Source organism: Bos indicus x Bos taurus, chromosome 9 (genome assembly GCF_003369695.1).
Source record: "Bos indicus x Bos taurus breed Angus x Brahman F1 hybrid chromosome 9, Bos_hybrid_MaternalHap_v2.0, whole genome shotgun sequence".
Classification (NCBI taxonomy): Eukaryota; Metazoa; Chordata; class Mammalia; order Artiodactyla; family Bovidae; genus Bos; species Bos indicus x Bos taurus.
Genome location: NC_040084.1, coordinates 97,114,337 through 97,128,600, shown reverse-complemented (window position 1 = coordinate 97,128,600; position 14,264 = coordinate 97,114,337). Strand labels below are relative to the sequence as shown.

Genomic DNA, 14,264 nt, shown 5'->3' with positions numbered 1-14,264 from the left:
AGGTGGTGGTTGGGCAGCCAATCAGAAGCAAACAGACAGACCACGTGACTTTCTGCCTGCCCATCAGCTGCTCTCTCTGTTGGTGGTAGTGCGGCTGTGCAGGGCTCTGGCTAAAGTCTACCGAGCACAGGGCGCTGGACCCTTTGGGAGGCGCTGACTTTCATCGTCCTGAGTCACCTCCGTTCTCCAGGAGAATGAGGCTCAGGGAGGCCGAGTGGACTGTCCAGGAGGAGATCCCACAGCTGGGAACACGTGGTCCTGGGGCTCACACCCAGGCTGACTGCAAAATTCCTGCTCTCTTCACTGTCCGGTCCTATCTTACTGGCTGTGTAGGAAGGGCCATCAGTTGGCACTCCGTGTTTCCACCCTGCTCTCCCCTCACTGTTCCTTCGGGCGTCCTCCCCCATCCAAGAAGCATTCATGAAGCCTGGGCCAGGCCCTGGGGCTGCAGCGGTGGGTGTCGACATAACTTCCATATTCGTTGTTCATCGTTCAGTCGCTTAGCCACGTGTCCGTCTCTTTACGACCCCATGGACGGCAGCAGGCCAGGCTTCCCTGTCCTTCACCATCGCCTGGAGTTTGCTCAGACACACGTGCACTGAGTCCGTGATGCCATCCAACCATCTCACCCTCTGTTGTCCCGTTTCAGTATGTTCACAGGTTAACTCACCATTGGGTAGACATTAAAATCACACAATCTTGTTTGTTTCCCAGCCATGTGTCAACTGACTACACCATATTTCAACTCCTTAGGAAGTCTCCAGTATCTTATTCTCATTTTATAACAATCATATTTTTCTAGGGGAAAAATGCCCATAGAATGGTTACATTGCCATGACTCAGAGACTTCCTTAGACAGTATTCTTTGGATTGCTTTATCTGTTAATATTTGTTTACATACCTGTTGTAGCACACCTAGATGGGTCATTGTAGCATTGCTTTAAATTGATATGACCTCAATAATAAGTGTTTTCTATTACCAAGTTATAGTGTGCTTTTATGATGATGGAACGTGATGTGTGTTCAATGTCGAGTGTTTGGACAATATAGCAAAGTGTGAAGAAGAAACCATAGTTCCTTCATTCCCAGATAATCAGCCAGCAATTTGATTCTTGTTTTCCAGTATGTATATTACAAACCGGAATTGGGTTCACACGCTATATACTGCCTTGTATCTGTTTTATTTTTTATAGTTTCAGCTGTATATGACTGTACACTCAATTTCAGAAACAATGAAAACCCAACACTGCTGGGAGTCCTCAATGGCAAGAAATATCACGCCGATTTATACGTTAGGTAAGTCGGCTCCATTTCCTTTCCAGAAAATGGAATGCCCATCCCAAAGCAAATAAGTCACAAATGACCCACAGACCTTCTCCCAGGGGAGTGTGCCAATAATTTCGTGTCTGTAGTCGGCATTGAACGGAATGTGTTCACAGTCCTGTTTATATCGAGAGACTCATGCTCTGTTGTAAATAATTAGGTTAAAACTCTCTTCTCCCCAGCCACTGTCTGACTCTCTCTCATCAAAGAGCTCGGGTCTGAACAAATGAGAGACAGTATTTTACAGTCATTTTTGAGGCTGAGTGTGAGAGTTTATTTTATTGAACCCTTTTCTTGGAGGATATATCTGCTCCATAGAAATGGACACAGATACAAGCATTCTAGAACTTACAAAGGGACCTAGAAGCAAATGGAGACCACTTTAGCAGCATCTCACTTATGTGTTATAGTCCAGGCTAGGGAGTGTGGAGAGGCAGGCATCCTCCTGGACGGGTCTGGGTTGTTGAATGGGCCCTGGCCCATCCCCTGGTGGGCCGTGACTGCATCGGGCCTAAATTTCTCCAGTCCAAGGAGGGTGTGGGTTTCCCCTCCTATGATCAATTGCATTACCCTCTCACTTGCACGCTATCCAGGCTGCCGAAATAGAAGCTGAAAGGTGTTAGTTTGAACTAACGCCTTTAGTTATGTTAGTTTGAACGTTGTTAGTTTGAACCGGTGTTCGGGGCACTTGCCGTGGGCCTCCCCTCTGCTAGCCACTCTCTGCCTTGCAGGCGGATTCCTCTAGAAGAAGTCCCGGAGGAGGAGGACAAGTGTGCGGCCTGGCTGCACAAACTCTACCAGGAGAAGGTCAGTGCTGGGGGCCAGCTCCGCGCCGTCCAAAGCTCCCTTCCAAGCAGCAGCTGTGGGTGCTGGGGCCTTTGGGAGTTTATAGAGGCGGCTGAACCTTTCTTGTGGGGGAGACTTCATGCTCCGGATAACAACCACCCCAGATAATAATAGTCAGTAGGGGCTAACACTCTACTTGGCAACAGGGAAAAGCGAAAAAGCGAAAGCGAAGTTGCTCAGTTGTGTCCGACTCTTTGCCACCCCATGGACTGTAGACTACAAGGTTCCTCCGTCCGTGGGATTCTCCAGGCAAGAACACTGGAGTGGGTTACCGGTTCCTTCTCCAGGGGATCTTCCCGACCCAGGGATCGAACCCGGGTCTCCAGCATTGCAAGCAGACGATTTTACCATCTGAGCCACCAGGGAAGCTCAGGCAACAGGGAAAAGAACTTGCAAAATACTTTTAAAAGTGGGCTTCAGAGAAAGAATGGAACTATGTTACGGGTGTAGTGGACAAAAAAAAAAAGGGGTCCAGGAGCTCTTGTCCATTTTCCTGCCACTGGTCCCAGGGCAGAATATTCTTGAGGGTACGGGTGTTCTCTACAGCAGCCATGGCTGAGTCCATAGTTAGGTAGCATGTCTGGTCCCAAAACATCACCAGCATAAGCAGGACAAAGGCCCACAAGGTTCAGCCAGGCCAGGTTTGAACTGTGCCGTGCCCACCCCATCACCCCTGCCCAGCCCCCGGCCGCCTGTCTGTGTCCAGCCCGCCGCCTCCCCCCACCCCCCCAACAGCATCTCTGATCCCCCCATTCTCTCTCTGTCCTCTTAGCAAGGCCTCATCTTTCAGTGGTTTCCCCCCACACAGACATGCACAGGGCAGAGGGAAACTTAATCACTATTGCACCGACTGCTCGCTCTTAGGCAGGAGAAGTTTAGCCTCCACCTGGTGAGGGAAGCATTTTCAGGCACAGGAAAACGTCTTTTTGAATCCGTCATCCATTTGGAACCCAAACCAGTTCGTTATCTAGAATCAGATACATTCCATAGGCCTCTGATTTCCTTTCACCAAAGTCTATGAATACGGGCTGGCTAACGTTCACGTCTTTTCCGCCCCACGGCTTAAGAGATGGTCACACAGAGCTTTAAGGGGGCCTGCGCTTCACTAAACAAGAATTTTAATCCTACCTTTGAGAATGTGTTAGGATTTCGGTCTAAAAGACTCCCAAATCTCCACCATCAGATGAACGAGATGCTCTTAGAAATGTGCTCGGTTTTTGGAATCCAGATCCTAGCGCTATATTCTCATGGCAGAAGTCGCGTCTGTGTTCCTAAGGACGAGCTTTTCCAGCAATGACTGTAGACACCCTCTCTCTGAGCTGCCTTTAGTCTCCTTTCGGGGGCATTTACAGCAGACCTGTCTGTTCTCCTCTCACGAACACTTAGGAGAGACTGGTTTGCCTGCCCCCAGAGCATGGAATTGCAGACTCCTGGGCCTCAGCCTCGGGGTCTTAGGGGCTTTGAGGGAGAACCAGAAACATGTGTTTCTGGGATGCTGTTGGCGATGTCGATGGGCTGAGGGCCCGAGGGTGGAAACGCACTGCCTGACGCTTGTCAGCAGCGAGTTTCCGACGTGCTGGCACCAGGCCTGGGCCCAGACAGAGGAACACAGGACAGCAGAAGCCCCTTCCCGCAGGTCTCCTGCACAAGGCAGCATTTTCCTTGTGCCGTTTTCTGCTTTAGTCATTTCAGTTCAGTTCAGTCGCTCAGTCGTGTCCAACTCTTTGTGACCTCATGAATCACAGCACGCCAGGCCTCCCTGTCCATCACCAACTCCCAGAGTCTACTCAAACTCATGTCCATCGAGTAGGTGATGCCATCCAACCATCTCATCCTCTGTCATCCCCTTCTCCTCCTGCCCTCAATCTTTCCCAGCATCAGGGTCTTTTCCAATGAGTCAGCTCTTCGCATGAGGTGGCCAAAGTATTGGAGTTTCAGCTTCAACATCATTCCTTCCAATGAACTCTGAGGACTGATCTCCTTTAGGAGTGACTGGTTGGATCTCCTTGCAGTCCAAGGGACTCTCAAGAGTTCTCCAACACCACAGTTCAAAAGCATCAATTCTTTGGCGCTCAGCTTTCTTCACAGTCCAACTCTCACATCCATACATGACCACAGGAAAAACCATAGCCTTGGCTAGACGGACCTTCGTTGGCAAAGTAATGTCTCTGCTTTTTAATATGCTGTCTAGGTTGGTCATAACTTTCCTTCCAAAGAGTAAGTGTCTTTTAATTTCATGGCTGCAATCACCATCTGCAGTGATTTTGGAGCCCCCAGAAATAAAGTCAGCCACTGTTTCCCCATCTACTTGCCATGAAGTGATGGGACCAGATGCCATGATCTTAGTTTTCTGAATGTTCAGCTTTAAGCCAGCTTTTTTACTCTTCTCTTTCACTTTCATCAAGAGGCTCTTAAGTTGTTCTTCACTTTCTGTCATAAGGGCGGTGTCATTTAGTGGTAGAAAAAAACCTGAAATTTGTGCTAAGAAAAGGCCTCAGAGCTGAATCCTTTCATAAAGAGCCACACACACAAACCTACAAACATGGCCTCCAAACCCCATTGAAGCAAAGCAGGTGTTTCTCCACTGGCAACAGACGTTCGCCTGTCTTTGTGCAAAGCGAGTCCACTGGGCTTTCCTCAGAGGCCCCCTTTTCTTCTTACGGTCTTGGATCCCCCTCCAAACTGTTTAGCATGAAGTGACGGTGCTCAGTTTGGAAGGAGTTCTCGAAAGGAGCATCTAGGTCAGAGCTCTCAAGCTCGTGATGAGGAAAGTAAGGTCCAGAAGACAAGGGAACAGCAGGCATCTTCCAGCTCATTCATCAAAGCCAGAGGCTGGGGGGCTGGGGCCTGCCCCCACAAAGGCCTGGGACTGCAGCCCGTCTCCGGGGCGGTGAGCAGACCTTTGAGGCTGCCCTTTTCCCTTGAGGGCCAACCACTGACCAGTGAGAGAAGGTGGTCAGCGGTGCCTCCACGAGGAAACGTGATCGAACTTCTGTGGTTTCCGCGTCAGCCTCGTTTTCTCAGGAGCCTGCGTGGGTCTGGGGCTTGACATGCTTAAAATCTCGGTGACCCACCACGTGGGGCCAAGGGGTGGGGACTTCTTTTTACCCTCACGTTTCCAGTGGACGGTGTCAAAAGACAATTCTGTTGACTCCAGGCTTGGGGTTTTAGGGGTGCAGCTCTCAGACTTAACAAAAAACGAAGGGGGCGGGCAGCCACGGACTCTGGGCCAACACTTTGTTCCAGCAGGGACGCCAATAAAGAGGAAGCTGCTTCTGCCATTTCAGCATTCTCTAAAACAGGAAGGGTATCAGCTGTGCGAACAGGGCCATCCTTTAAGTGGGACAGATCTCACAGTTAGAAAATGTACATGTATTACATGTCAGCATTTGGGACACCCCACCCCGGCTTGGGGTTGGGGGTGGCGCCAGCTTTGAGAAGCATTAACCACCCTGGACTACTCTCCTTGGCGACCCACGGCTGGCTCCCAAGTGAATGCCACCATTTACCCGTGATGCTAGACCCTTCGTTCCCCAGAGCCTTCAGGGTTTCTCATTTGTGTGGTTTGTAACTTTTCATCTCTAATTGAAAGTGCTTCTCTGGGTTATAGTTTGAAGTTTGTGGAAAGGATTAGCAGTTTGCCATTCATGGTGCTTCCCGGGTGGTTCAGTGGTAAAGAATTTGCCTGCAATGCAGGAGCCATGGGTTCGATCCCTGGGTCTAGGAAGATCCCCTAGAGAAGGGAATAGCTACCCACTCCAGTATTCTTGCCTGGGAGATCCCATGGACAGAGGAGACCAGTGGGCTAGAGTCTCTGGGGATGCAGAGAGTCGGACACGACTGAGCGACTAAACAACAGCTGTGCCAATTAAGGCACGGGGGAAGGAGGCAACGCTGTGAGGGCCTCTGTTGGTGATCCCCGGGTCCCCGAGGCCAAGGGCAGTCTGAGTCGGTGCAGAGCTGGGGGCACAGGGCAGGGAGCTGGCGGGAGGGGCTGTGTCTGGAGCACTGGCCTTCGGGAACTGGAATTACGTGGTTTTCAAGCTGCCGCTGGGTGTTCCACTGTCACAGAGGGCGTCACTCCTCGGAAGGGTGGCAGGCCTGGCCCCACAGCACCATCCTCTGCAAACGCCACTTTCCCTGGCCTGAGCCCTGGCTGGCGCCTGGGGGAGCTGTTCCCAGAAGCCTCCCCCCGCCCACCCCCCAGCCCTCTGCGTCCCACTTTCTTTTTCCTCCCCTTTTCCTCCCTTTCTACCCCAGGGTCATAAGAGAAAATTTCTTTTGCCGAGTGAACGCTGGCAAGGCCCGCTTAGTCCAACTGTATGTGGGCGCCCAGCCTCCATGCCCTCCTGGCCCGTGCGTTGGTGGCAGCTGCTCTCAGTGTAGCCTTGGGGCCCTTGTCCTCCGCCAGCAGGCTCTCCTGCTCCTACAGACTTTGGGGTTGATGTTTCTTTCTAGGAATCAGCTCCCACTTCCGGTGTATAATGTGCCAGAGGATGATAAGACTCGGAGACCAAAAATGGAGGCACCATTAACCGTTTCCTCCCTGCTGGGTGGACTTTATTACAAAAGAAATAACACAGCCCAGAGAGGGCTGCGGAGCTGACGTCTGGCCCCGAGCCAGGCATCCGCGTCCTACCTGACATGGTCACAGGGACACAGCCCGGGAGGCTGGCGGGAGTCACAGGGACACGGGAACAGTGGGGTCTTGGGTGAGGTTTGGTTTTCTAATTGAACCAGAGGAAAAAACTCTGAATATGAATTCTGAATCTTGCTGACTCCTAAGAAAGGGAGTGCCTTCTCCTCTTGTTAGAGGTACACAGGAAAAAATCCTGGCTTAGCAGGTGTCTTAGTGGAAATGAGAAGGAAAAGGCATCCCCGGTTCCCCACTGTGACATCACAGTGCATGCTAAGGTGCTCAGTCGTGTCCGACTCTGCCACCCCATGGACTGTGCCCTGCCGGGCTCCTGTGTCCATGGGATTCTCCAGGCAAGAGTGGGTTGCCATGCCCTTCTCCAGGGGATCTTCCCAACCCAGGGATCTTACCCAACGCTCTTACATCTCCTGCCTGGGCAGGCGGGTTCTTTACCGTTAGTGCCACCAGGGAAGCCCAACATTATTACAATAGAAAAGCACTGTTAAGGCTATTTAAGGAAAAAATTCGAGAAAAGGAAACTCGCCCATTTTTTAAAAGGGTGAATTTTATGATATGTAAATGTACCCCAGTAAAGCTTTTGCTTTTCTTTTTGAAGGCACAGAAGTACCATCTCCTGTCTTAGTCCAGGCAGGCCTCTAAAACAAAGTGCCAGAGGCTGGGTGGCTTGTAAACAGCAGAAACTTCTTCCCCACAGTTCTGGAGGTTGGATGTTGAGTTCAGGATGAGGGCGCCCGCGTGGGCGGACTCTGGTCCCAGCCGACGTCCACGTTGCTGCGTCCTTACGGTTGAGGGGTGAGACGGCTCTCTGGGGGTCTCTTTCATAATCGCATTCACGGGGACTCCACTCTCATGACCTGTAACACCCTGCAAGGCCCCTCCTTCTCATACCTTCATCTTGGGGTTAAGATTTCAGCATGGAATTCAGGGAGACAGGCGCAGACTTCCAGCCCACTGCAGCCTTGTTACCAGGCTTCACCGCGATGAGAAAAACCACCCAATTCTGGCAAGAAGTGGAACCAGAGGCCCTGGCAAGTTAGGTACCATCCTGTGGGGCATCCACACGTCACTGTCACTTCCAAGGAAGTCCTCCGCTTAGCGGACTGGCTGTGGCTCCCTCACCTCCTTTGTTCGTTGGTGCTGGGTCTGCCTTGCTGTGCTACTGCGCACGGCCTCTCCTGCCGCAAGCCGGAGAGCTGCTCTTTATTGTGATGTGTGGGCTTCTCACCGCGGTGGCTTCTCCTGTGAGGCAGGGGCCTTAGGGCGCACAGGCTTCAAGAGTGGCTGCACATGGCTTGGTTGTTCAGTGGCCTGTGGCATCTTCCCAGGCCGGGGGTCAAATTCATGCATTGGCAGGGAGGCCCCTATCCGCTGTGCCACCGGAGAAGCCCTCCTTTACCTCTTGCGGGTGGGACACTCCACACATGGTCCAGTCTATTTACAATTGCTTGATCATGTGCTTTTCTTGAGACCCTCCTGACTTGCCCCCACCCTCCAGGAGACCCAGGAGGGAAGTTGAGGAGGGGCAGGAGTTTGGGGGGGCGGGCAGGAGCTGCCATGCAGAGCCCCTGAACTGCCCAAGAAGGGCCAGAGGCTCTCCTTCCAAAGCGGCCCATCTGAGGATTCATTCGGAACATGGCATCATCCAGTACATCTTGGTTGGGGAAGAAGACGAGTATGGCCAACTTTAGACATCTCTTTCTCAAGTGGATAAAAGTTTAGCACTTAATTTTGGTTTAGCATCAAAATTCAGCACTTAAGGTAGAGGGTTCGGGTGCATGGAAGCTCATTTCTCCAGAAAACTCAACTGCCTGGAGAACTGGGCCATAATGGGTGAGCCGGCCGTCTGGACCACTGATGCGCTTTGTTGGGCGAGCGCCCTGTCGGCCCTGGGATACTGTTAGGGTATTTGGGTTGAGCTGGGGAGACTCCTGTGGTCTTGCCTGGGCTGGGGAGGGTGGGACCCAGCGGGCCTGGGTTGGGGTGGCCGGCAATCAGCAGCCCTGTGCCCACAGGACGCCTTCCAGGAGGAGTACTCCCGCACGGGCACCTTCCCCGAGACGCCCGTGGTGCCCCCGCGGCGGCCCTGGACGCTTGTCAACTGGCTCTTCTGGGCCTCGATGCTCCTCTACCCCTTCTTTCGCTTCGTCGTCAACATGGTCAGCAGCGGCTCCTCCCTGACGCTTGCCAGCTTTGTTCTCGTCTTCTTTGTGGGTGAGTCCGGGCTGCCGGGGCCAGGGCCGGGGCCGGGTGGGAGCCTCTGGGGGCAGGGGAGGACGAGGCCCTGGAAGAGGGGAGCACCCCGATCAGAGTCCTGAATCCCGGGGTTGGAGGACTGCCTTGCCCCCTCCCGGTGCATGCACAGGGCCCTGTGCACACAGGGAGCCAGCCCCTCCAGGGACGAGCTCCCGGCCTCTGCAGAGGGCTTGTGTCACAATCGCTTCCTCCTCACCTGCAATAAAACCATTTCCTGGGTCCCAGCAGGAGGCGACAGAGGCTCTTTGCCATTCAGAGCAGGTCAGGACCTTTTTGGGGGAAGTCAGCGTGGGTGCTTCTCCTTGGCTGGCTGCCGCGTGGAGATGGTCAGCTCAGTCCTTTGGCTCATCACTACGGGGTTTGACCCGGGCGTCGTTTCAGAGGACTGCCGTTTCTCCATGGCCCATGCTTCCCTGGATACTGCTGCTTTTTGATGGCAGGGGCAGCCAGTTCCCGCTACACAGGCCGCGTCTGGCCTGGCTGGCCATGTGTCTGGGGGCGGGGGGTGGGGGTGGGATGGGGTCGGGGTGAGCTGTGGTCTCCAGGCCCCACCGGAGGGGATGGGTCCCGCCTTGCACAGCAGCAGCAGGAAGGCAGCGCCCTCTGGAAGAGGCTGGGGCTCCCCGCAGGTGACGGCTGGAGACACAGGGCGCCTCCAGCTTTTGAGGAACCGACTACTCTCTCCCCAGACCTCAGCACCCTTGAGCCCTCATCTTGCCTCCCACTTCCCTGAATCACTGTTTCTTGGTCCTCTCACAAAGCCTTTTCACCTCTGGAGTCAGGTTCGCTCCACAACGCCATCAACTCCGCAGCACAAAGTTCTAATACTGGGGTAGGGGGCTGATGTTCGGAGCTGGCCCCAGGCTGAAGGCAGCCCGTTATAATGGACCCACGGGCTCCATGAGCCTCGTGGGCTGGGTGGACCCCTGTCCTCGTCGCGTCCCTGGTCTGACAGTTCATAGCCAGGATGCTGAGGCTCTGGAAACTCATGCATCGCGACTCGGGAGGTTTCGGCCACTCCTCCTCCATCCACTTTTTCACGCCTACTGCAAACAGACTGTGCAGTCAGGCTGTGATGGGTGCCGGGCTCATCAAGGGGATGGAGGTAGACGTGGTCCCCGCACCCAAGGAGCTCACCACGTCTGTCCTCTCTGGAGGGAGCGTGTAAACCACAGCTCCTGCCTCCGTATCCTGTTTTTTAGCCTCTTGGTGGTTAAACTGGGCTCTTGTGTACATCCTACACTTCTTATCTCTTTGGGCCAAATCCCGCTGTCGGAGAAAAGGCAGGCAGGGACGCGGCTTGTCTGCTGCTCTGAAACTCGCACAAGAAGCTGTGTTGAGACAGGCTGGAAACTAAAATAGCTATTTGTCCAGGAACACGCTTCCTTACGCTTTGCTGAAGGGTGCCTGTAAGCTGCTGCGCCGTATTCACCGGAGAACCGTTTGTCCTAGGGAGGGGCACCGGGACATACAGCTTAGCACATTCCGCTCACCTCCACTGTCCAAGGACTGAAACTCACCACACAGAACAGCCTGGCTCTGTTCTAACATCTCTCAAGCCAGTTAGAACCCTGGCCCCATGCTCAAGGGTAGCTGTGAGGCAGGGATGGTGAAAAGCACCCCAGACCACCCAGCTCTCAGCTGATGCTTGAGGTTCACAGAGCTCCCCCACTTTATTCCGTCAGGCAGGGCCCACCGGAGTCCCCACAGGCCTCTGACTTGCCCTTCCTGTTTCCGCAGCTTCCATGGGGGTCCGATGGATGATAGGCGTCACGGAAATTGACAAGGGCTCTGCCTACGGCAACATGGACAGCAAGCAGAAACATAGCGACTGACCCGGGATGTGTCACCACCTGAAGGGGACCTTGGGGGGAATGGTGGACGCCGCCATCACCCTGGGCGGGACCCAGTGATGAAGCTAGGGGAGCCCCTGCTGGGGAGGCAGGGGCTGCGGTCTCAGCGTCAGGTGGGGAGGAGGATGTACTTAAATCTTTCCCCCAGCACGCTTTAGTGGGCTTCGGGTCTCGTTCTTTCCGTGTGTGAGTCTGTGTGAGTGCGTGTATGTGTGTGTTAAGAACATATGTGAGAATGAGGTATGCTGAGTGGGATCATTGCGAGGGTATCTGAGGTGCGGGGGGAGGGCAGAAATGGGGACCTCGGAGGGTGGGGGGTTCCCTGCCATCCTTTGGTGCTGAGTTTTCTGTTAACCCTGGCTCGCTACAGAGTGAAAGACACTTTGGTAAGATGACTAAATTATGCCTCCAAAAAAACAAACAAAAATTAAACTGTTGGGCTTCTCTCTGGTGTGTGCACACAGCGCTGCCCTCCTTCCCTTCAGACCCCCCTTCCTGTATTTTGGAGTTCTGGACCGCAGAGCGCTCCCGAGCAGGGAGCTGGGAGCTGGGGGTGTGGAGGGCAGGCCAGGTGGCTGGAGGAGGTGGGTTCCCGGTGGCGGGAGCTTGTGAGACTCTGTGTGGAGACAGCAGGTGCCAGGAGGCTAGCCGGGCACACGTGCGGGGCCCAGGGACGCCCCAGAGGCAGCCCTGGTTCCCTGGGCCACCCTGAGGTGCAGTCCATCCAGCCTGAGTCGTGACGACGCACCCACTCCCTGAAGACCCTCCTCGAGGAGCAGACTCGTCTTGAACACTGAGATGACGGCTGGCAGTCCTGCAGGGATGTGAGAGATGGCTTGGCGTCCTCTGTTTATCCCCGTAGCAAGCAGACATTGGGTCCCCTAAAGCAGTGCAGGCTCATTTTTACTAGAGGGCCGTACACAGGAGCCCAGGTGCCCCTCTGTACAGGCTCGGACTGAGCGGCCATGGGTACCCAGTCCCCGCCCCCCTCCTCGCTTCTGCCTTCCTTCTGGAAGCGCAGATTCCCCTGACTGGGAGGACCTTTCCTCCGTGGCACCTAAGGCCGCATTTGGAGTAACAGTCTGCGTACAGGGCTCCAGCAAACAGCTGCCAGCCGTCAGACGCCAGGTGCAAAAGAAGAGCGGAGAAAAGCAGTGATATTTCCAGAGGAGGACGATGTGAAACCCGACGCTACGTGACCTCAGGCTGAGACGCCGCCCCCGGCACCGGGTCCCCCGGATGCATGCACGGAGCAGGGGAAGGGCCGCTCCATGCCGCCCGGTCCTTCCTGCTGGTCTGCTGAAACTCTTTAACGGGATGAGCGGTCCCGTATAGACGATGGCCAGATGCTCTGTAAAGCCTTACTCTGTTCTGAATCCCGTCCTGGGTTCGCTCTTAAGTCACAGAGTGCTCACCGGGCACAAGGGACGTTGCAAGAGGGTTTAAGAGGCGCTTTCTGCTTAAGGGAGGGCGGGGCACCACTGAGTCAAGACCGCAGAGGTGAAAAGGGGACACTGGTGTGGTCGTGGGAAGGGAGGGTCCATGAGGCCATCAGGGTTGGCTCTTCCTGCTGTCCCGCAGGAGACCCCCGTGCCTTTCCCGCCCTGCGTCAGGCCACGCGCGGGGGTCGCAAGTGCAGCCTCCTCCAGGAGCCGAGATGCTCAGGCATGCACCTGCCACCCCCCACCTGGACCGGGCGGTCTTGCCCCGGGCCCTCCCAGCACCCTGGGAGACAAAGGAGAGCCGTTAAGGAACACCAGCCACCCTCCAGGCTGCACAGCTCAAACCCTGCAGCTCTTTCGCTCCAAAACCCTGTTTTCCCAACTGGAAAATGGGGGTGATAACACCCACCTCTTGGGTCGCCTCAAGGGTGAAATGAGGCCATACATGTGAACACACTTTAAGAACCCCACAGCACTGAACAAATAAGGATTAGAACAATTAGAAAGTTGCCTCCATGCTGCTGTGTCTCAACAAAACGCTCAGAAATTACCTTGGGGTGTCCAAAAATGTGTCATTTTTCTGTCATCTTCCCGTTCAGTAGCAGTAATCTGAGTCCTAATAGCATTCACCCACGCCTTCTGCCTGGAACGTGAAAGGGACCCACAGGCATTTAACGTTCTCCTGAACTCGTCTCTGGGACCAAACAAAACAACGGGCAAACGAACAAGGCTGCGGACAGTGCAGACCTCAGGGTCCGGGTCAGGGGAGGGCGGCAGAACATCCTCCCCGGGAAGGACCGACGGGCGCTCCTTCTGACACTGCCGCAGGACCAGAGTGTGCGGAGCCGGCAGGGACCCTGAACGGGCTTCAGAGGCTCACTCTTCTGTGAGAGGGCATTCTGTCTGGCGGGACGGGGACCTGGCTATTCCTCCTCTCCGGTCCCATGATGGCAGAGACAGCCACGGAGAAACGCATCACCCCTTCCCCAGTCCCTTAACCTGCGTTCAGGGTCTCCCGGATGCCATGGCCTCTTCAGCAGGGAGCGGTGCTGGTTCCCAGGGCGTCACTTTTCTAAGAATTAAAAACCTGTGGGTGTGAAGCTGCCCCTCTCCCCGAGCAGTGGAGGACGGAGTGCAGGGTCACATCCTGTCTGACGTCTCCGTGGCGGCTGAGGTCGGCCTTGCTCAGCCTGCTCTGAGACCCGACGTGGAAGAGAAAATGCCAAGTTCGCTTCACGCTGGGTTGGCGCAGGGTCCTCCCGGGTGTTAGGAGCCACGTCCTAGGCCTGCAGCTTTGAGGCAGGGGGCACTGAATGCCCTTCTTCCAGGAAACCAAGCCCACAAAGGGACTTGATTTAAAAACCACCAAGCTTGTGAGATGAGTTTAAGGGAAGTGGACCATTCTGTGACTGACGTGGAGAAAGCGTGGATGCACGTTCTGAGCTGGCCGATACCTCTTTACCGTTCGTCGAGGAAACACAGTTTGCCTTTTTCGTACGATCACACGGCAGTACTGGAATGTCCTTCTCTAAAGAGAGCCGAGTAAAAGCGGCTAAAGATATTTAAAGATTTTTAGATGTGCTTTTCTAATAGACACTAAATGGATCTGAAAGACAACGCTTGAGATGTACAGTCCAGCAACTGTCCAGCCGCAATGTAGAAACAGCTGTGACAGACACAGACAGGGCCCCAGCGGTTTCTGGTTTTCCTCCTAGAGAAGCGGAGCAGCGTCCTGGCTGGTCCCCAAGCCAAACAGATGAGGCTTTTCAGAGACTTTAAGAACTCACTTGTAACTATGGACGGACATGGGAAGGCAGACTGGAGGGACCCGTTCCCCACTCACAAGAGGAGGTTCCGTCCAGCGTTTGTCCGTCGCGCTGCTGGGTCTGA

General features: G+C 54.5%; 1 protein-coding gene across 4 annotated transcripts in view; it reads left to right on the top strand.

Annotated features, from left to right (window-relative positions):
- The window catches only part of AGPAT4 (1-acylglycerol-3-phosphate O-acyltransferase 4), a 1,412,466-nt gene extending 1,401,086 nt beyond the window's left edge, over window positions 1–11,380 (top strand). For all 4 annotated transcript variants that reach the window (XM_027551994.1, XM_027551993.1, XM_027551997.1 and 1 more), the window contains 4 exons: window positions 1,194–1,296; window positions 2,055–2,130; window positions 8,839–9,037; window positions 10,820–11,380. In XM_027551994.1, coding sequence (XP_027407795.1) covers window positions 1,194–1,296; window positions 2,055–2,130; window positions 8,839–9,037; window positions 10,820–10,914 — 473 coding nt within the window. In that variant the 3' untranslated portion in view covers window positions 10,915–11,380. The remainder of the gene's footprint in view (window positions 1–1,193; window positions 1,297–2,054; window positions 2,131–8,838; window positions 9,038–10,819) is intronic.
- Window positions 11,381–14,264: the final 2,884 nt, after the last annotated feature.